This window comes from Micropterus dolomieu, linkage group LG05, assembly GCF_021292245.1.
Source record: "Micropterus dolomieu isolate WLL.071019.BEF.003 ecotype Adirondacks linkage group LG05, ASM2129224v1, whole genome shotgun sequence".
NCBI lineage: Eukaryota > Metazoa > Chordata > Actinopteri > Centrarchiformes > Centrarchidae > Micropterus > Micropterus dolomieu.
The window spans coordinates 23,166,945-23,190,496 of NC_060154.1; the positions used below are offsets into that span (position 1 = coordinate 23,166,945).

General features: G+C 41.4%; 2 protein-coding genes across 8 annotated transcripts in view; one reads left to right on the forward strand and one right to left on the reverse strand.

Moving 5' to 3' along the window:
- pip5k1ca (phosphatidylinositol-4-phosphate 5-kinase, type I, gamma a) overlaps positions 1-23,552 on the forward strand; it is a 127,955-nt gene that overhangs the window by 11,899 nt on the left and 92,504 nt on the right. The window lies entirely within an intron of this gene.
- On the reverse strand, positions 5,845-13,191 carry rgmd (RGM domain family, member D). The gene is made up of 3 exons (XM_046048746.1): positions 12,930-13,191; positions 9,395-9,906; positions 5,845-7,504 (listed from the first exon to the last, which is right to left on the reverse strand). Exons 1-3 carry the CDS (start codon positions 13,021-13,023, stop codon positions 6,806-6,808), a joined length of 1,305 nt encoding a protein of 434 aa, XP_045904702.1. The 5' UTR covers positions 13,024-13,191; the 3' UTR covers positions 5,845-6,805.

Below are 23,552 nucleotides of genomic sequence, written 5' to 3' on the forward strand. Positions count from 1 at the left end.
GGGGGGAGGGGTTGGGGGGGTCGCTTTATGAAGATGTTAACTTTCTGGTTTCTTAGCACAAAGCATACAAAAACATATGAACAGCAGTATGGAGTCTGTGAAGAAGACTGTACTGACATACAGGGCGCAAAAAGAGGAATCTCAGTACTATTCTTTAAACCTGGAGGAGAAAAAGCAGGTTGTGTTGTTTTCCTTTCTTCTTTTTTTTTTCCAAAGGAGAGTGCCACCTGTTTCTGTGGCAGCGTCAGTACAGCATGGATTAACTGACAGGGAAAGCAGTATCTTTTTATAAAAAAAACTTTTAAAAAAACTATGTGTTCTGTATTAGCCTGAGAAACCAAACATTTTTCCCCTGTTGAAATTTCTTAATACTTGCTGCTTAGATTACTTCATATTAATGATTGATGATTTAATAATTTTATAATTGATTATTGGGTCAAGTATGTAACTTGATGTTTATTTATTTATTTATCTATTTATTTATTTATTTATTTTATTATTTATTTATTTAGCCTCTTTTATTTTCTTTTATTTAATGATTATGGTAAGATAAAGATATGTATCAAAAGAAAATGCTTATTGGGGCTTTTCTCTCTTTCTCTCCTTTTTTTCCAATTTTACAATAAAAATTCAAACTGGACATTTTGTTTCTCACAGTTATGTTGAATGGGGTGCTCAACCCCAGTGCAAAGAGAGAGGGAGTTGTTGCACAAGTATTTACTCCCCTCCGCATCTCAAGGACCTTGGACAATTGCAAGTGTAGGTGTTGCAGCCTCGTACAACTCACCTTTCCACACCTGGAGTCTGTCACTGATGCCTAATCCATTTTAAGCAATGCAACTGATAATGGTGCCCTTTAAAGGATAACCGGGTTCCTGCTGCACATCCACAGCTTGAACTTTTTTAAACATTTTATTTTTCATATGAGGCCATTTCTGTTGCTCTCACACTAGGCAGGAGTCTGCTTTGGAATTCATCACAAAACGCTGGAAGCCTCAGAAGAAGAAATGTACCAATTTCAGACTGATGTGGAAACTCAGCGGTGCAGTATGTAGGATGGTTTGGACTATCTGTCATTGTGGAGACTGGAGGCTTTCCAAGTTAGCAGGTCACCTGACACTGCTCTGTTGCAGGGAGACACACTACAACTGAAATATGTGTCAGGGAACAGAATTCAAAAACCAAACACTGGCTCATAAACATCAGGGGGTGGGGGGTATGGAAGCAAAAGACGGGAACAAATAACATTATTATTTTGACAAGCAGGAAGCAGTAAATTGAAATAAGGAAGGCATCGGGTATCAGTCAAGTTTCCATACAGTAGCTACAGCATTGCTTTGTTGCTATAAGCCAAAATAAGATGCAACATCTGCCGGCAGTTGAATGTCCACATACACCTTTCAATCATCAACTTCATACATCAAAAGTCAGTGCAACATCACAAGCGGTACAGCTGAGACACTACATTCACATTTTGAACAGCAGCAACTAGTGGTGGAAGAAGTATCAAATATTAAAACATACTTGTTCTGCGAATAATATATTATTATATAAAATTTTTAGAATAGGCATACTGATGAGATAGCTAGTCTAGTCCATTGGTTCCCAAGCAAGTGGTCAGGCCAACTCAAAGAGCCACAAAATAAATCTCAGAGAAGAAGAAAAAATGAAGTTCTGCTACACACATTTCTATTACTACTTTGGACTTCTCTCTAATTTTTAGTCAAATGTTGGATCATTTGATCTCTTTGGGTTTTGAACAGTTATTTAAACGAAACTGTCTGAAAGGTTTAGAGGGGAAAAGTTCCATCAACAACTCAGACATCTTGAGACGTGACAATGGGGCAGCTGGTTTAATCTCAACCTATAGAATGGGTACTGCTGATCATGTGTGGGTTTTTTTATGTCAGATCTTAATTTGGAAAGTAACTACAGCTGTCCGACAAATGTAGTGGAGTAGAAAATACTGTATTTCCCTCTGAAATAGTGGAGTAAAAGTATAAAGTACCACAAAATGGAAATACTGAAGTACAATTACCTTAAGTATAGTATTTGAGTAAACGTACTTAGTTACTTTCTACCACTGGCAGAGACAGATATGAAGGAAAAAAAGAATAAAAAATGAAAAAAACACAAAAAAAAGTAGAGCCACTGGCTCATGAAATAAATTGTCCCAATTACAATAAAGTGTGGCTCTTGGTCAGTGTGCACGGCAGGCAGTTCATCTTTATTACAATCAGTTAATGAAAATCAATCCCCCTCCTGATAAACTCTTATCTCCACGGCCTTTGCGCGCCCCTCGTGCAGGGAGATAATAAATTAGGGTAATATTGCCTTTGATGAGGGAGTGAATTGCAAATTATTGTAACTTTCTAAGATTTATGATGCAGATGCTTAATTTCCGAGCTGGGTTTTTCGGGGCGTCAGGGTGCCGGAGGGCCATTTGTTAAAAGTTTGGTGACACAGGCTCGTTAATAAAAATACACACTCAGACAACCAGGTGTTCTCAGCTGTTCTCTACTGTTACAGTAGCAGAGAGAGTGCTGCTGAAATGGCAGGAACTCCTGGCTTGTAGGATTTGCAGGCCATGTTTTCCGTAGACGTGGTGTTTTACCTATAACAGAGAAAACATATGACGAGGTCCAAACCCGGTGCATGCAACCTGTTTACTAAAGTAGGACTGCCAATCATACAGTGTTATTTTTTTACCCCCCACCCTCCCACCTCCGAATCTCTATCACACACGCCAGGAGCGTATGATTTGATATGTAGGTCAATACCCATTCTGCCGTAAGCCAGTGGGTGAGATATGTCTAGTTGCTCGCTGTCACTCTGATTATTGAGGAGACACAGAAAGATTGAGTTGGTCAGGTATGAGAGAGCCTGCGGAACGAGATAGCTGTGTAATCGCTGCGACTAGAGCAGTCTAAAAACACACACACACACACACACACACACACACACACACACACACTCACTGAGAAATTAGTAACGTCTCCCTCTGTTCTGCAGCAGTGACCCATGTAACAGGGTGTTAATGTACGTGTATGTTGGACGTCTTCTGCTCAGTGCAACAATCAGACTCTGAGTGCATCATTAAGCAGAATGCCTCGGCGAGAGAAGGTTAGAGGGTCTTACGAGTCACCGGGAACTGCAGGAACGATGGGAGACAGTCGTTTACGGGGCCACTTGTGAAACGGCAGGCAAACGGGCTCTCACGAGAGTGGCTGAATTAGTTTACAACTATGGCTGACCAACATCACCATGCATCGTTTAGAATGAATAAATCAAAAGTCTCAACAGCTAAAGATTTGATGCTCATGTAAGATCCACACATGCTAGAATCACTAACCATCCTCTACTAGATCTGTTATTATCATGTAACATGCATCTGAGGCCTCTATTACCCTCTCTAACTTGAGGTAGTATGGCACCTTAAATGTCAATATCAAAGTTATTGTAAGCCCCATAATTCTGTGAACACTTCAACTCGTGGTCTCCCCTCATCAAGGCCACCTCATTTAAGTTTAAGGAACATCTTGCGTTAAACAGCCATCAATCTATCCAGTATCAATCAAGGAGAGGACTCACACACCACTATCTATTTATCTTGCCAAGTGCTCTATTAATATCAAATTAATTTCCCCATTGAGAGTATCAATCACTTAATCATTTTTTTTCTCCACTCATTAGCTTGGTAATTGTCCTTGTTTACGGGAGAAAGTCAAGACAGGATGGCTCGAAGAGGGTGGACGAGCAGTCTATACAGGCTTGAGCAGTTTCCTGCAAACCTACATCCTCCCTGCTAATACAAGGACGGGACTCCTCTTCAGTCTATCAGGGGTTGACTCTGGAAGATTTTACATATTTTTCATTTCCAGTAGAAGTTTTCACTGTCAATCTACATTTTTTTAACCCTCAAAAAAGGAGCTCCCAAATTGTTGATGTTCAGAAGTTGTCAAGAATCTCTCTCTCACACTCACACTCACACTCACACACACACACACACACACACACACACACAGGGTGATTATATAAGGCTGGTGCTGCCTGACAGTGCTGTCAAGTGGCTGCATCTCAACAGATGACATCAATCAAGACAAGGCCTGCAGCTTTTTATTTTATGTTTTTAATCTATGTTTAAAATTACAAAGCAACAACACACAAACACAGCTTACATGTCACCAGCTCACTTTACAACTTAACAATTAAGAGTCCTGTAGTTAGATAAAAGATAATATGGTGAACCCAGGGGTGGAAGATGTTTTCAAATCATTTATTTACGTAATAGGACCAATTCAACAATGTAAAAATATGCTATTACAAATACAAGTCCCGCATTTAAATTGCCAAGTATCAAAAGATAAAATGTCGCTTGATATATATGACAGTATTAGATTGTTCATACTGATGTATCGATGTGAAAGCAGTAGTTTACTTTTGTAGCTGCTTGAGGTGGAACAAGTTTTAACTCTACATGCAACTAGTTTAGTCCGGTGGTTCCCAACATAGGGGTTGGGTCCCTCCAAAGGTTCACAAGATCAATCAAAGGGGTCATGAGATGGTTAATGGGGAGAGGAACGAAGAAAAGTTCTGCTACATGTTTTCTTTTTACACATTGATGATGTTGAACATGACAGGGTCCCCAACTGAACACTGCTGCTTTGAAAGGAGTCACAATGTTTGGGAACCCCTGATTAAATTTTTAAAAATGTATTGTATTTTATAAGCGCATCTTACATTTTTTAATGGAAAATCATAATCTGAAAAGTAATTATATTTGAAATAAATGTTGTAGAGTAAAAACATATTTGCCATATTTGCCTGAAATGCAGTGGAGTAAAAGTAAAAAGTAGCATGAAATGGAAAGTACAAGTACACCGAAAGTGTACTTAAATAAAGCACTTGAGCATGTGTACTTTCCACCACTAACTGTGTCACCAAGACAAGATTTTTTACCACCAAATCACCTCCCCCATCTCTTTAGTGTCCCCCTAATATTATGAATGAGGTGATGAAGTCACTCAAGGAAGACTTGATTTAAACCAGGAATGTGCTTCACATATAATGGGAGAAAATGGTAACATGTTTCGTTGGCCAGCTCCTTCCCAACCACGCAGATCACTGCGGTGTTGTCTTTATTTGAAGAAATGGGACATGGAGAGATTAAGTATGATTGCATGTGTGATGAAACATGCTGTCAACCAGAGAAATGTAAGGACCGAGATACCTTTAACTTAATACAAGATTACATGAAATCTACAGCTATAATTATAGAGCATTAATTCTTAATGGCTTCATAAGAAGTGTGCAGGAGCTTTCTTAATTGCATTCTTGATGGCGATAAAACCTGATCACATCCCTCTTTCTAATCGTAGCACTCATTGTTCACATATAGTGCAAATATCAGCAGCATGTGTGTGTGTGTTGACTCTAACCTGGTGTTAACCACGGACTAAATCCTATTTGGAGCCATGCAGCGCTCTGGCAGACAAAAGCAAAGCCAGCAGCCAGCTCAGCACTCAGAGGTAACATTTGCACAGGGGACTGAGAACATACTGTGGATCCCTACAGCTACACAGCCAGCTTGTCAAAATTGTCTTTATACTATGAGCTGTCGGGCCTTGTGGACTGAGGACCCCAGCAGGACAGAAGCAGTATTACAAGCACAGTTAGAAATGGAAAAGCAGCATTGAATAGTGTCTTGACCCAGAAACAGTAAATGTGTTTCCATATTAATGCTATGCAATGCAGTGATGTGATGGAATGAACGTCTGTTCTCTGTACAAGATACCAGTATAAGAGAAAGAAAGAAAAAAAAAAAAAAAAAAGGATAAGCCAGCCTTGTTCTGGAGTGTCCAACACTTTAATACAGAAACTTACAGATATAGCACAACACATATTAGTTTACTCTTGTTACAATGTCTCAAAATAACCTACTAAACACAACAAATGTAAAACATATTACAGTTAAAAGTAAACATCTATACACAGGCAAATGTACACAATATAAAACACATATATACACTCTTTTAATATATTATTATATAAAGATTTGTTTGTTTGTTTTTTACCTTTAAAACTGGAAGACAAACAGCTTGAAGAGGGAGTGTTTCACAGAAGATGGGAACTGGGAGAACTGTTAAAATATCACTCTGACACATTATTGAATAGGTAGTTTTTACATAGAGTTGTTGGATCCTGTGTATTTAGCATGGCGATTTCTGAAATAGCAGTTGAAAAAGACAAAGAAATAACACTTAAATACACAAAACTTGTTGTTAAAACCGTTAAGTGCTATTGATATTCCTGGACTATACAGGTCCTAGAAGCCACATTGCATAAAAACAGCTTACATACATGGAGTTATACGGATATTCATACATGGTGGTGTGTTTGGATGTTGTGCATTTTCTCAGTAAAAACAAAATATTTACAAATGAAAAAAACAAATTATTGTTCAGCTGCCTTGATGGTGGCACACACAATTATGAGTTTAACCTTGAGACCAATTAAAAGTGGTCAACATGTTGACCCCAAACTACATGGTTGTATGTTTTTCTTCAAATTATGTGACTTGTGTATGAATCCACAGTAATGGTAAGCCATCTTCATGATAGTGAAATCCTTCAATTACAAAAAAAGAAAAAAATCGCAACATTCAGCCCCCCCCTCCAAAAAAAACAACAACTTACAAATTCATACGTCTGAGCTCTAGTCACTCTTTCCTCAAGCAGGTAATGCTTCCACATTATGTTTGTCTCCATGTTTTTCTTTTTAAAAATCATTTATATTCATTTTTATTTCACAAAAGCAGCAGAAGGAGGAGTAGGAGTGAGAGCAGGCAGCTGTTGGCTGCTGCTGCAGTCGACGTGTGCGTCACCCCTTGGTTGAAAACGCGAGGAGTCCTCGGGGAATTCTGCTTCAGTTTACTGGGCGGCAGCGCCTTTAAATCCTCCAGAGCGCCGTAGGCTGCCATAGAGAACTCAGGGTCTCCTGTGGTCAGCAAATCAAACACACAGGACTGAAAGTACACGTCCTCCACCTGCAGAGTCTCTCTACACTTGGCCGTGGCTCGCTCCACCGTATAGACCTGGTGAGGAGGCCGCAGAGGACCCAGCTCTGTGTTGGTGCCCTGAAGGCGGGGCTGCTGGTTCTGACGGCCCAGCGTGTGCTCTTTAATGAGCTCGTTACGTGGGCAGCCGTGCAGGCAGAGCTGCAGGCCGCCATTGTCCTCCGAAAAATCCAGGGTGTCTTCTGGCATGCGGATGGCAAAGGTCAGGTAGCTGCCCACACGCCGCACAATGATGGAAGTGCCGATGTAACGTGCCTGTATCTTCACCTGCCGGCCCACTCCAGAGCCACCGCGCTCTACGATCGTCAGGCTGCTGCTCTCACCGCCACTGCGAGTCCCATCCTGAAAGGCCAATGGCAGATCTTCTGTGGTAGCCTGGTACACCTTCTGATCTGTGCAGCCGTGGTAGGATTTAAAGATCACTGTGATCTGAAATGAGGGGAAAATGTAAGATCAGTATTTATATATAATATCTCAGCATTATACAATACTAAATGTTATTTTATGTCATAGTTTGAATATTCTTCCTTACAACTGGTAAATAAACTTCAAGGCCCAAATTAATCTTAAATAAGAGCAGTACCAGATCACACCACATGGTGGCAGCAGGAAACTGCTGGAGGGTGTTGATGGTCCACACCAGCCTTTTTACACAGTGACAGTATTTCCTCCCTAATGCCAATTCATGATTATGACAAAATGTTTGGATCGTTGTCAATAATCTGCTGTATTGTTATCACCCAAAGAGATAACTGCTCAAATAAACCACAAATACAATCACTTCACTGGCACCTCTCCTTTCTTATATAAAACAAAATTACTCGCACTAAAAAGAATAACTCCTCTAGTCTTCCCTGAATTTTGGCTCAAATAACACACTTTCATAACAGCCTCAAATCTCCATGTATCTTCCAACACTCCTCCTATGCTGGCACTGCTAGTGCTTGCTCAATGACTGATTGTATTCCAGCTGAGCTTTGAAAATTGGGGCCTAACCTCTGTTTCTTCAAAGTATCTTGATAGAGCAGTGGCTGTGGTTAGGTTTACACTTACAGGGATACTGTATGATGGATGTATTTCATGGATGATTTCCTGTCTTAAGTCTGGCAGTTGAAAACAACTCCAAAAGCATGAATAGGGGCATGCGGGTGCTGGCACAGACATACCCACACTACAGGTTTGCATTAGTCTGTGCACCCAGAACACATTGCAATTGCCTTTGATAAGGGTTTATTCAGAAAACTCTGATGCAAAATCAGCCTACTTCATTAACAGAATCAAAAGCCCTTTTTGCCGTCCAATTATTCCTTTATTTTTCCACATTATTCCATATTTACACAAAAAGCACCCAGTTAATTATTTGACCAGAGGGGTGAAAAAACATTCCAGATTGTGGCGGTGGAAGAAAATGTTTGAGTGAGCGTTAATCACTACCATATGACCACCCATGTGTTAAAGGTAGAGCGCTCAAGCATGTCTGTGATTCAACACCACTGAAGGACTCCCCTCCTCTCTCTTTTCCCCTCATAGATCTGAAGGAGCTCCAAGACAAGAGGAATGCTGGAGGCTCGAGAGGCACCGTGGAATGACGATTAACTTCACATGTTTGATACTTTATGGCAATACTTGAGCTAGCAAGCCAGCACTCAAAAACAGTCTGCTGATATAGGCCATTTGTTTCAGACTTGCTATAATCAGAGAGTTCATTTCTAATATGGACGTATGTGGTTGTCGTGAGAAAAGCAATGCTCCCCCCCAGGGAGTCGCAAAATAGATCTGAGGAGCTGTGATTTGGTTGATTATTTCCAGATTTTTTTCTTGTGAAATCTTGAATGGATTTACCTACTCAGGCCTCTAAACTATGTTCAAATGAAACAATGTAAGAAAAGAAAATCAAAAGACATATGCAAAATGTGAGAGGTAGCCAGTACACACTACTTCATTTTAAGGGGTCAAAAATGTCGGGGACCACTGCTTTACAGCAGGGCTGAAACTAATGATTAATTAGTCTGTCAATTATTTTGACAATTTTACTTGATTAATTATTTTGTCTATAAAATATTTTTTTTAAATGTAAATTTCTCAGAGCTCAGAGCTCACTTTGCTTGTTTTTTTCTGACCAACAGTCCAAAAGTTAAAGATTTTTAATTTGCTGTCACATGTGAAAAAGAATATTATCAAACCTTCACATTTTGGAATCAGAAACCAGAGAAAAGTTGCTATTTGGATGGTTTGGAAAACGTCGACTATCAAAATAGTTGTCGATTAATTTCCTGTCACCCGACTCATCGATGCAATCTACTCTAAAACCATCCTTACCTTGCTGGTTGCTGTGGCGCTAGAGCCTAGGACGACAGGCACGTTGGTCACCTGCACAGACAGGAAGCGGTTGTCAATCAGAGGCCACGCCCCTTCCACCTTGCAGGTCTGAAACTCGTCCCGGAAAGTCCGAAGGTGCGGGTCTCCGAATAATCCACAGTGGGCGTATTTCTTCTGCTGACCTGGCGAGCCCGACATCAGGACCCGGTTCTCGTAGTCGCACAGCTCTGATACGGCCGGGCGAAATGTACTGGGTACCTTAGCGGAAGAGGTGGGCCCATCGCTGGAGCAGTTATGCAGAGAGAATAACTCCTTAATGCGGAAGACGGCCGAGTGGTAGACCAGGTCACCCCTACAGCTGCGTGCCTGCCGCCGTGTGCACAGAGCATAGGCCCGCAAGGCGATGCAGTAGTCCACATCCATAGCCACGTCCTCCTGCAGACCACTAGAGGGTGAGGTAGAAGCCACATACTCTGCATTGCAGCGCTGGATCCGACACTGCTGACAGTGAGCTGGAAGACAAAAACAATGACCATCAGCATTTTGTACTGCAATGTCATTAATGCATCACACTTATTGTGGAAATGTTTGCTTCTCTACTTCATCAGTAACCTCCCTCTCTGCAAAAATGATGCTGAATAGATTTACCAATCTGAACAAAAAATATAGTTTACTCCCCAAAAAAATCTTAAAATCCATCTGACATTTACAGATACATTACCTCAGCACAGCACACAAGGCTACAGAGTCAAAACTTTTCCACTATCAAGTTTAGCTCAATCAGGAGAGCCATTAAAACCCAAATGCATGAGCTCACGAGGCCATGATCCCACACTGTGCCCTGGAGTCAGTCAAAACTTATTTCCCCTAACTAGCCCTCACAGAAATAGCATGTAACCTCGCTGTAGGAGGAAACCAACCTGTGTTAGTTTGCCTGAGGGTGTTGAATGTGGTTTGGCTGTTGCTGAGGTAAGTGAAGTGCATAAAGCTACGCTACACAGCGCGGCAGGACTCAGTGTATGGAGCAGCTGACTCGAAGGGGATCACAAGAGGAATATCAAAAAGTGTCACACTTGTTCAGAAACTCAGGGTTCAAACTGGAAGCACAGCATGTGATATATAGGAGGTATCGCCAAAATTCAGGGCTTCCTGAAGGGCTTATGACTCACAAGTGGGATGTTTATTACCAAGGAAAACAAATAACCAACTATTTCTGTAGGAAGCAAAAGTGTGGATGTTCATCAAGTTCATGTCAGCGCTGTGTTACTTTTGGGTGGGGTGTCTCAGATGCTGAATGGGATATTAACTCCACCATCCACAACACGTACGTCACTTTTACTGCAAAACCGAGATCAGTTGCAACAGACTGCTCCTCTATTGCAACAGAATAATCTTCCGTTTACTCCCCAAAAGCTCCATCTAATCTCCCCACAGCCTGGAGAAAGACAACAAGATAAGCACGGAGATTTCGCACCAGTGCACATGAATATTCTTCCCGTTCACATACGTCTGACGGGGCATGACAGGTGATTAATGCATATCACAGCCGCTGCACTTCCACACGAGCACTGATAAAAACTGAGAGAGTGTGAGAGGTCAAGTTAAGAGACATTCTGCATCCCTCCTCTGAATTCCAACAGGCCTCTCCTGTCTCGCTGCGAGGTCACCCAAGTCCACTGTGATTGACACTTTTTGACAATCACTGCCTGCACAGCCATCAACAACTATGCATCTCCCTAAAGGGTCTTTACGCTTCAGCACTTCGTAGGCTACCAACAAGCGTGAGGACCATGTGGGATATATGAGAACAGAAAAGGAAAAAGCAAAATGACCACACAAGCAGTATTTATATTAGTATATTAAAGATTAACATATTTTAGTTAGAGCTGGAGATGAAGACGCTACTTTTTAATGGCATGGGCCTGGTCTTTAGGCTGCAGACTAACAGGAGTTAAATACTCAACCTTTTCACCAACAGAATAGATGGTTTTAAATGTTGGATAAACTATTTTTTTTTAAAAAAACAGATATTTAGATTAAGTAAACTTAAATTTATCAAAACATTACTGTACAGCTGGACAATGGTATATTTTAATGACATATTTAATAAATAACCTACATTGAAATGTCTAAATGCATTTCAGCAACTATGTTTGCATATTTTGACAACTTTTTAAAAGGCATTTAGGTGCTACATCCAGTTAGCACAGGTGCTGGACAATAATTCAATATTATTGTTTATCATCTTTACACAAAATTGTATCAAGATTTAATTTGCAGTGTTCATGTCTAAATAAAAAACATTATATTCTATATTCATATTATGTTATATTCTGTCACCTGGAAATCTTAAATGCCTGTGATTTTGAACATCTAAAACTAAAATATCCATATAAAAATAATGCTGGTTTAATTATTGGGTATTATTAATGTCTACATTGCCAGGAGACTTTTGCTGTTTACAGTTTTGAGAATAGTTTTACCGATCCCCCAACAGAGTTGACACATGTTGAAGTTTATCTAAACATCGCCATCAGTTGAAAACAAATCTGCTTCATAAAACAATCAACTCAAAATGTGGGTCCCGACGGTCTCAATTTGCCATAAACACAAGATCGAGAAAACGCCTTAAGATGTGAAATATGACATAAATCAACTTCATAATCAGAACAAAACACGCTCCTGAGTTTGTCACAGTGGTTTCTGACGTGTGGCTGCGGTAGAGGAGCGAGCAACACGTTCAGAGGCCAAAAAGTTGGACCCCCATGCATGGCAGCTAACAAAGTTAATAAATGAAGCATGAATAGTGGAAAATACCAAGCCTCGCGTAGCTTCGCCACCTGCTCGAAACTAGGAGTTAAAGTTAAATCCTGTCTTGAATAACAATGGTGACCGTTTGTTGTCCGATTAGCGGTATTTTCTGATTTAAAAAAACAAGCTCCCTGGTTTTCTTTTGGTCTGACTGCGGGTGCTGGACACCAGATGCTAGTGAGCTATGCTAACTGGGGGCTATGCCGTAACTTCTCACAACTTGGTAAAACCTTATAACAGCAGCAGTACTTGTCTTTAGAAAAAACGCGATAACTGTTACACGGTTGGTGACAAATAGTTTGGTGGCGTTGTTTTACGCGAGCATCGCTTGAAATGTGCCCGAAAACAACTCCGTAAAGTGAGTTAACTCGTGCTGCTCGGCTAGCAGCGATGCAAGTGTTGCAGTGCAGGCTGGAGGGGCTGGGATAACGTTACTCCACAGCAACAGGGCATTATTTTGTCCCCGCAGTGGATGGGATACTTTGAAAAAAGGCGACTTTTCTCCTTCTTCAAACACCAGAAACACTCTTAGCTAAGCGTGTGTGTGTGTAACGTTAATTTATGAGAGAAACGTTTAAAGTCGTTAAAGAGTTTGAGTTCAGCCACACGACGCCAGGGAAAAGTTAACTTTTTTCATCTCCACCTCCATTCCGGGGAGAGCGGGACACATCTTGCATGCAGGAGAGGAGTGGAGGAGCACGGATTGGGAAAAAGCACCACTTACCTGGTCGAAACAGCAGCGAAAGTAAAACCATCATCAACGTTACACAGTCCCAAAGCTGCCGCTTAGCCGTGATTTGTGGTCCGCTTCTCCCCATACCAATCCATTCAGTTAGAATGGAGTTCCTCGACTGCTTCTCATCGACACTGTGGCTGCGGGAAATCAGACAAAATTTCGTCTTCCTTCCCAAGCGCTGTCATTCAAAAGGGGCCCCTGTCTTCAGGGCGGCTCTACGAGGGAGGGGTCTAAAGTGTAGACGGGGCCCAGAGGTGATTGCTGGCCAATGAAAGACTAATTATTCACTAACCACTTGATATTTACATGTAGTGACAATTACTGGGGATGAGGACAGTGGAAAAGCGCCTTCAACAACAGAGGGGGCGGTGTGAAATTATAATTGCCCTGATTACAATTGAAAAATCACAGGGCGCTGTGGTTATAATAGTGTTACAACTGCTTACTATTTGTAGATATAGGCCTACAATGTGTCCATGCTAATGGTAAAACTTGGGTCCATTCAGAAGTGACAAGTAATACAACTTTTCTCATGCACTGAAACAGACTAGTAGAAATTTAAACTCAAAGCACCAGGGGGCAACTGTCTTGTTTGACTCCCCCTCCTCCTGAGGACAAATGTTTGTGTGTTTTCAGCATCAGGCAGGTTTCTCCCACCTGTTGTTTTCTTACTCCAGACTTACAGCTTAAATAACAAAGTTTGATTAACAATTGTGTGTGCAAACTAACATATTACATTTTGTTTAGTCTGTCTAGTGAATATTTTAAATATAGAGCCTGATAAATGCATCACAGGCACACTATCCTGAAATTACTGACTGAAGAGGAATGACTGACGCTAAAGAGAAATATAGCTTTAGCCTATATGACATGGCATTTTCTCCATTACAATGAGGGTTAGGGTCAAAGGGTCTGTTTTTGTCACTTGAGAAAAGTCAGAGAAAACACCCTGACTCGATGATTTTCTCTCAGCAAATCTCAGTGTGCTATTCATTTTTCCATTACATTTTCAGTTAGCAACTTGCATGTTACTATTTTCCTTTTGTGGCCAACTTTCCATCTCTCTCTCACTCCTTCAACGACACTCCGTCTTTCATTTGCACAGCTGCTGTGAGGCTGGACCATCTGCAAGGCACGTAGACACACCAGCTTTCAGCCTTCGCCCCAGATACACTCTGTGGTTTTTGTGCCATGCAAATAAAGAATTTTAATGCACCAACCAATTACATGATAAAATATTGGAATTAAGGAAATCAACAGTCAAAAAGTAAGCGTACTTCCGAGAATTAAATTAAAAGATAAAGCTTTGTTTTGGTGCAGCTGGAACATTTGGCTTGTAGCTGTGGGTCTCCCTCTGTGCCTCCCTCCTGACTTTATGAGAGAGAAGTGAACCCAGACAGTTATTGGATCACTGGTTTTTCTATACACATGCAGGCTCCTCCGGCCACACAATTGTGTGATTCAGGTGGCCTGTCAGTCTTGTGAAAGGTCTTCACAGGCCCACGTTGATGTGGGGCTGATATATATAGTGGACGGGGAAACGAAGACAGCTCAACCCAAGTGGAACGTTTGGATTGTTCTGAGCTGCCAGAAGGGCCCCTGTCATACTGGATCCAGTGTGCCAAGTTTACTTACTCTGTTTGTTCAGCTAATTTTTGCTTGATCTGCTTTATGGTTGTGTATTATGGGCATTTTAAACAGGTTACACGTCGTATTCCCCGTGACACGAGGCAGTGACGCAGTGTAAGAGTATATCTGTTGATGCCGTGGATATACTGTGCAGCAAATTAAAATGAAATTCCTGTAGGACATGTCTCACCTGTCACAGTGTTTTTCTTCTGGAGCAAGTGATGGCATTTCCTGCGGGAGAAAACACATTGTTTACTTCAATTCAGCTGAAAATGAGAAAATGCTAAGTTTTAGTAGTGGTCACAGAAATAATCCATCTGCATACCTAATGTATGTTACATACCAATAAAAGACAACAACACTATCAAAGCCATAGTTTTTCTCAGTGATCTGCTGTCTAATAAATGCGCTGAGGTTCCACACTGCGGGACTGATGACCACTGAAGCAAACAGTTAATTGATCCAGGTGGACGGTAAGGATGAATTCAGCACATGAAAGAAACTCCGAGACCGCCTGTCAGGCATGATGGGCGGAGAAAGACTTCTTTCTTCCCACATTTCCTTATGAGCGTATTGCATTGCATGACCCAGCAATATGTATATAACAGCTCAACGCTCAAGCAAGTTGGAGAGAGTGGGTCAACTACAAGTACATATATCAGGTAAAAACAAGGCCGGTATATTTCTCCTGCTGACAGTGGGTCACTTGTTCTGGTACAATAGGGGGGTAAAAAGCCTAAAGAGGCAGTTTGTATGGTCAAAGATTTTTGAGTTTAGAACAAACATTAAGAAAATCTGACAGAGACACATACAAGAACAGAGGACCTAAAAGCAGTGCTACTTAATAAAAAGCTTCAGACATAGCGGCAGAAAACGCGGAGAGTGAAGCGAAAGAGAGTGAGGAAGGAAGAATGGGAGTATGGGGGGAAGGGAGAAAGAAGGGGGAGGAAAAGGGGGAGTGAGGGATTGGGTTTCCTCTGACTGTGTGTCTGGGCAGCTCCACATGTTCCTCGTTAAGGTCCTCACACTGTGGGACCAGCTCCACACCGGGATGCTTGTTTTTGTTATTAGGCCCAATGTGCTGCGGTCTGGTAGAAGCCCGAAAACAGGGCCAGTCCAGGACCATCTCCTCAGCTCGCTGTCCTCAAACCAAAGAAAAAATAACTGCAGTGAACTCACATATCTACACCGCAACATGGTCAACATATATGCTCTTCTGTAACCTGCTGGTAAAGCCTTTAAAGACACATGGAACTGGAAAATTCAAATCAATTCAAATCTAATCTGATACACATAAATTATGCATCTGTGCTGCACTTTTTTTAACCTGTAAATACAACGCTGCTTAACCATCTGTTCGCTTTGCCTATTAACAGGGCCTTTAAACCTTAAACAATTTAGTTTTTTTTCTAGATGTTTACAAAACAATAAAAAGTACAGTTGCAGGAAATGGTTTATGTTTCATGCTTCTGATTTTTGTTAAATTTCATGCCCATCTAGATTTGTCAACTGAGACATGTATCATGTTTCTTCTAGAGGCTGATAACATCAGAGATTGGAATCAGAAGGAGCACACGCCCTCTGTGGCCTCCGCTTGCACCACACGGTTGCAATATAAGAGACACACTTATTGAATTTTAAACAGGAACCAGAGCAAATTGACTGGGTTTTTTTGTTGTTTTTTTTTCTGAGGGCCTCTGTCCCGAAATGAAGTGGCCTATAGCACAGCTGAGACAGAGATGGAGAGAGATGCAGAAAGTGAGTGTGTCTGTTTCAGGCCTCTCGCTGTTAGAGGGGATCTGTTATCTCAGCGGAGATAAGGGAAACTGTGGTGTGAGTGTATATGGGGCAGGGCTGATAGCATCTCCACTCAAGGATCACACTTACGGCACCCTGATTGATAGCTGACAGCACACACAGGGGGAGCTTTTGGAGTGTTTTTGTAGCTATCCCTCAATAGGTCTCCATGCAGGCGTCTGTTTACTGTTCTTTGGATCTTTGCCTCTGAGTAAACAGGAATGATCACACATGCATTGTATCTGTTTATAAAGTCACTACCTGAAATCAATGTGTGAAAACAAAGGAAAATATATTTTTATTCATTGATTTCAATATAAAATGAACTTTTGAACTCACTCTGCCTATTCTGTTTGTTACTTTGGTTCTTCACCACACTGAACCAAACTCTTCTCAACTTCCTCCCTCCTTTCTCACAGAACAAATGTTGACAAAGCATCAAGCCCAGCACTCATGAATAGACAGTCAACTGACAGGTAACCCTAGCCCCAGGGTCGTGGGGTCACCCCGGCCTGATGAGGGATGATGGGTAAAATAAATGGAGAGCAGTACACAGAGGGACTTCTGATGTCCTCAGCCTAAAGGGAGAGAGTTTGGGGCCATCTGACCTCTGACCTAAACCCTTCCACTGTGTTTGTGTGTGTGTGTTTTGAGGGTTAAACCTCTCCCCATTCTTAAACTTCTCCCTCAATTCTCCAATATTTTCTTTTCGTGGCCAAGTTTTTTCAAACAGTTAAATCAAGCAGCAAAAACAGTTAAATGTATCAGCCTGTGAAGCTGATTCCAATGCATAACTTTGTTTGAACATGCCTCGTCTTTCTCTTTTCATGATGACACCGCCAAGCTTCAAGTCACCCAAGCCATGATGCATTATTGAAACCGGCAACAAATTGCATTGTTATGACCTACAACAACTGAAATGTTAGTAACACCTCTGCACCTACCCGCTCAAGAATAAATGCTCATTATTTTCATCTCATCATATTTCTACTTTCAATGTTTGCATAGGTATGAAAGCATTTTTGTGAGGTGCAGAAAACATACTTTATTCTATTTCAGATTTTATTTTGTTAATTTTATTTATCAAGAAAGAACAACTCAATCAGATCTCCTTAAAAGATTGCTAGCCAGATGCTTGTGTGGGATGTTTTAATTTGACAGTGTTTGATAGCATGCGTAAGCTCTCCAAGACCTATGATCATCTCATGGTATCACCAAGATCATCACTTTTTACTCATTTACCCTTATGGATAAATGCATCTTAAACAGGTGGTTAATGTTTAAGGGAAGATTTTTACTCTGTCCTTCATTTTCATTAGATTTGAACAGACCTTTATGACATAAGAAAAAATTATGGGTTTTAAAGTCCTGCTGTCTTAAAAGTTGGTTTAGTTGGTTAAGTCGGCTCACGACTTAATCTGCATAATGCAGATGATCCATTTCTGATAAAGTGTGTCCTTCAGTTAGTCAGCAACAGTTGGTATTGTTTCTGCTCTGGCCTACCCAGACAACTGCCCTGAACCAGGAATAGATGGAAAGACAATAACTCATGAGTGTTTAAATGTAGCCATTCTAATCTACCAAATTTTTTGCCAAGAAGGCATTCGGAGAATGTTCCCTCCTGCCTGAGTTGGTTTAAGGCAGTGAAACATGGAGGAACATGGCAAGAGTGTACACTGCTATGTGTAGATCTGTTAGGTGGAGAAAAGTCCTCATGAAGCACTGTGAAACTGATATGGCTGTTTTTCACCCCCTTTGCTTTTAAGCAGATGTTTCTCACATTCACATTTACTTTAAAGAAAGCCAGTCCATGTATGGTTATATTGGATCTTGCATGTCACACTCTATAGAAGACGAATTTTAAACAATCCATGCTGCGTTTGTGTTGATAAGTTCCTGTCAGTGACACTCCAGTATGTTAGTGAATTACAATGCCTGTTAGCTCTTAAGACAATCCTATTCCGGGGCAAAAAAAAGCATTCAAAACCAGTCCAATAGTGTTTCTATTAACAATATTTTATCTTTGTGAACTCTTGATTAGCATCTTCAGGCATGTATGAATCTGAGGATGTTGTAAATGCCAGGGAGGAGGAGAAAAAAAAGAAACTTACCTTGGGTCAGTGTGTTTGTGGTATATGCTGTATTGTGAATTGAAGCACTGCTCTAACAGGAGTTTGAATTGGAAGAAGCAGTTCCCCCTACAACTTCAGCTGGCCAACTAAGAAGTCGGGCAGCTAACGTTACAGGGACAGATAGCCATTGGAATCGAGGCACATGACAACAGCTGTCTGTTTCAAGAATCGGCACTTTGATTAGAGTAGGATGGTAGTGAGCAATGTGGCCTAATTTCCACATATCTGGGTAGGGCACTTCTGTGAAGAGAAAAAAGAAAAGCAGCATTGAATGGAAAAAAGATTGAAGCATGATCACATGAGTGCATATTCGGAGACACTTACAAACACACCCACACTTCCACTGCACTTATGCTACTTATATTCATAGATATTCACGGGCTAGAAACCATGTGTCACACTTGGAAAGCTTCCCATATTTTCTGAAAGTCCATCAAACACAGAGACAGAAGGATATGAGTGCAGCCGACCATTGGCCCTGGTGTAAGCTGGGCATGTGTGCAACGTGAATGAGACCTCTGTCTGTTATTATGGTCGATCCTCATCTACTGCTACCCCAGCCCCACCCCAACGCTATCTGTCTTTCTCCCCAATTCTTCATGTGTTTTGGCTTTTTTTGTGTTGTTTAAATGCTGTTTATGCTTGGTAACAACCACCAAAGCACTATGGCTCCGCATCTTTACCTTCAGCCAGCTCTTTTATGTGGCGTCACTGTTAAAGCACGATATGAGCAGAATTCACAAACAAGAGGGATCTTGCCCTGTAATGTGTGTTTGGTTATCAGTTGGCTGCTGCAAACAGGCCGAGGAGATGTGAATGTGATTAACCTTGCCAGACTGACTCAGCGTGCTCGCTCCGGGATATAAGCATGCGTTCCTGGTGATTTATAGATGTGGAGTAGTCTGCCACAAGGCCTCGGGGCTGAGGGAAAGAGAGAGCAAAACAACAGTACTTAATTCATGTCTGACAAATATTCTGCAGGAAATCCATACAGACTGCTGCATCAAATCTTTCAGACCCCCTGGTTCTTCCACAGTTGTAAATTGCAACTTATAAACTATAATTCCACATTAACAAAACTGAAACAAGGAAAAAACATTGTCTGTTTTAGTTTACTTTATGCAGTAATACACCATACTGTTTCTGTCTTGCCCAGACAGCATAGAAAATGCATCTTTGCAAGCTCCCTGGGAAATGCGCCTCGGAACAGATGTGAATTTCCAATAAAAGTGATTCTTAATCCTGCATGCATTTTTCAAAGTTGTGAAATTGCAAAATACCTCATAGGCTGCATATGATTCATCCTCCATTGTTCTTTCCTCCCTCCCAGAGTTTGTTCTGTCCAATCTTTTTAGACAAGCAGCTGTTCATGCAGACAGCTGCACTGGCCATTCATTGCAGCCGAGAGGCAATTAAAAAATCAAGCCAATGTTGTGTTTCAGTCGATCCATTTCTATTTCTACACATAATCCTCACTCTCATGCCTCCCGTCTCTTTAACGTGCACACGCACACACAAGCTCTTGCTATGGCACACACACATGCTCATGAGCAGTCCCATCAAGAGTGTCAGACCAATGACCAATGATGGTGGGGTGATATGGAGATTCACTTTTTTCCCAAAAGCCCCAAATTACAGTGACATGGCACCGTTGGATTTAAGGCATTGTTGAGGCCAGCGCTGAGAGGAGCCATATAATCTCCAAGCCTTACTGGTCCACAGATTTTTTCCATATCTTCTAAAGTGGAGGTATGCAGCCACACAAAGTCTGACTGGCGTCACAGTGGCATTCAGCGGAGAGTTAAATCGAGCCGAGGCCATGCCTTGTGCCACAAGCACCGATGCATTCTTACAGGACCATACACACATAAACACACACATTCATACAAGAGTTTGCATGCCCAGTTGTGCTCTCTTCCAAACACACACACACACACCGTCCATGCCTCCAGTTGTTCCATCCTCTCACAGCACACAGCAGGTGTGAGACGGAGTGTGATAGAGCTGGGCTGGGCGGGGGTGGCTGAATGATCTGCAGTCTTAAGAACAGCTTTTCTTTTGTTTCTAGAATGTGTGTGCACTTTTGGAATTGATTTTGAAAATGTAATGGGATTAAGCCATTGGCCATGCACTTTGACGACCAACACAGCACAAGCGCAGAGCCATTTACTAAACATGCGTATAGAAGATCTGATTATTGGAAAGATTCATATTCTGATGGTTGTGGTTTAATATTTTAACTTTTGGGGCGTTTTTAATCAATATCGTAAGAGTAATCTCCCTCCTCACACCCATTGTCTTCACCCAACATGTTGCCAAACTGGTTTGAGTTGACCGAGGTCAGCTGTAGTCACAAAGAGAGTGATGGTCTTAGGTGAAAGAACAAGCCCCTTCAGTGGGAGATTCAACAAATCAAATGCATCCTCAAGTTGCCACAGTTTACTTTAGCTGAAGCAGAGGCACACAGATGGGATGATAAGAGGACACTCACTAGCTGACTAGGAATCAGAAGTCAAGTTGGGAAGCAGATGAGCAGCTTTCTATGTCGGAAAATTGCAGAAGCAGAAATCTTATATCGTGGATTAGACAAGTTATTACCATTATTCAAATGATGGAAATAAAACTCATACAGTGCAAAGAAAGATAATATTTTGTATAATATGACAACTTTGCGATACCTACCAAGCTTCACTGAGAAAAGAAAAGTATTTTATTTTCATTAAATGCTGAACAAGCAATTATTACTTACTTATTCTACTCTCTAGACAACATCCCTGGTGCTGCCAGCTCTTACAGCTGCAACTCTTTTTCAGTTCTGGAAGCAGGACGAGATTTAAATTTATTTTCCAGTGATTTATTTTCCTGAAATGTGCCAAGATTATTCTCCACCCATTGTTCAAAATTCATTTCAATTTGAAGGAGAAAAGTCTGACTTTTAGATGGAATAGCCAAAACCTTTCTTTTTATATTGACAGCATAAACTAATAATGTTCCAATACAGCACCCTTTAATCAGTCACACAGGGTAGATTCATGGTAAAACTACCTTGAGCCCTTATTTTCTCTTTACCTTCCACAAAATTAAATGGTATTTCAATATAAATATTGTTCTTCCACTGGTTTAGCCTGTACTCTTGCTGTCCCTCTGTGCATTATTCCTGGCAGATGCCATCACTTTGTCAGTGCAGAGCATAATTGTCCCTAACCAAAGAGATGATCCACATGATTTATTTGTCATGGCTGGTGCACAGACAGATCATTATATACATTGAATGGCAGGCTTTAACCAGCTGTGGACTCTGTGGACTGTTTCCACGCATACTGAATATTTATTTTAAAAAGCACCCGTTCTATATTCTGGGAAGACGGGAAGTATGGATCTTTTGGGATGATGATTTCTGACTTCCCCTTGTCTAATTATTGCCGGGGAAAAAGAGGCCATCATCTTTCCTGCTCTCCCCCCATACCCATACTTCCTGTTTGCCACATGTGTGCAGCAGCATCCAGACGTCCATAATATGCTTTTTTTCCCTTTTTTCTCTCAGTCCAGGAATAGTGATTGAGTGGGAGAGCTGCCAATCAAGTTGTTACAGGCTGGGATGAATTTCCTCCTCCTCTAATTTGAATATTTGAAATTCATGGACCTTCTGTGTCAAATGTACGGTAATATAATCTTGTGTGGGAGACGATATCAAAACAAATGTTGCTCTTCCTTCTTCTCCTTCTTCTCCGTCTCCTATTCTTCATTCTTCTTCTCCTCTTCCTCCTGCTCCAGACAGGAGCATTACAGAGTAATAGCAGTCGGCTAGGAGCTCTTTCATAATTGCCTGGGCTCATGTGCTGTGGAAAGCCAGGGCAGGGGCCAGCGGCATCAAAGCCTGACTGATCATTCCTCAGCCTCCCTTCACTGAAAGGGGGGACAGAGGAAAAGGAGGGGGAAGAAACACAAATACAGATGGACAAACAAACCAGGGGAAGTCAAAACTGAAGCAGATGTGGCGATAACAGTAGATGGACAGATAGACGGACAGGAACCGAGGAACCTTAGCCGAACGGATTCACTTCTCCTCCTCCTCCGCTCCAACACCTGTTGATATTTAACAAACAATGGGGGTGGCACCAGCATGAAAAAAAATCAAGAAAAACAAAAAAGTGATGTTGAGGTGACATCATGGATTATTAAGGTGGGGGTGGGTCTAATAAGGGCCTGGTTTGGCCTGGTCGGTATAGAGGGCAGGAAACTGAGGCAGAAGCAATTTGAGAAGCTGAGGCCTCAGTCTGCAGCTGTGCGCTCACTTTTTCTCTCCCAGCTACACAGCTGCAGGATTGACAATACTGCAAGTATTTACCCATGACCTCTCCTCTACTTCACAATCCAATGCATGCTTATTTGACACATATGTTACAAAAGAGTATACATCTCTAATCTATTTTCCTGTAAGCTCAGGCTTATTTTTAGAGTTGAGAGGGGGGAAAATTTAATTCTTGGTAAGATGAGAAAAATATCCATGATGCAAAGCTTAAGACAAAAATACGTCAAATATTGTCTAAAGCCTCTTGAAAGTTATGCTTGGCATCTTTTTCCAGAGCAGTCTGAGTCAGTGGAGCGGCTTACTTCTTATTCATGTCATGTGTTTTTCCACGGAGACATTATAACATGAGCAGCACTAACATGGAAAACACACAGTCATCCCAGCAGATGCTGTCCAGAGCACAGAGATTAGTAAAGACTACAGTGAGACAATGAGGTGAGGATTTATAAGACACTGCTGGATGATGCTGCAGCACCACACACTGTGATCAGAGTCATATACTGACAAAAAGATCTCTGCAGATTGTGATGCTCCACTTTTGAACCACTAATCATTATGTGTCTGTGTGTGTGTGGAGGCATGTGTGCCAAACATAAAGAATTCATCTCTAGGATCTTTTTATTGGCTGCGTTGCCAGATTGTGAGCAGCTTTCTCATTTGAAAATATGTGCTGCTTGCAGTGTCACAGTGCTGCATTCATCTTTGCAGACGCCTCAATTACAACCCACTGATACCCTTAAA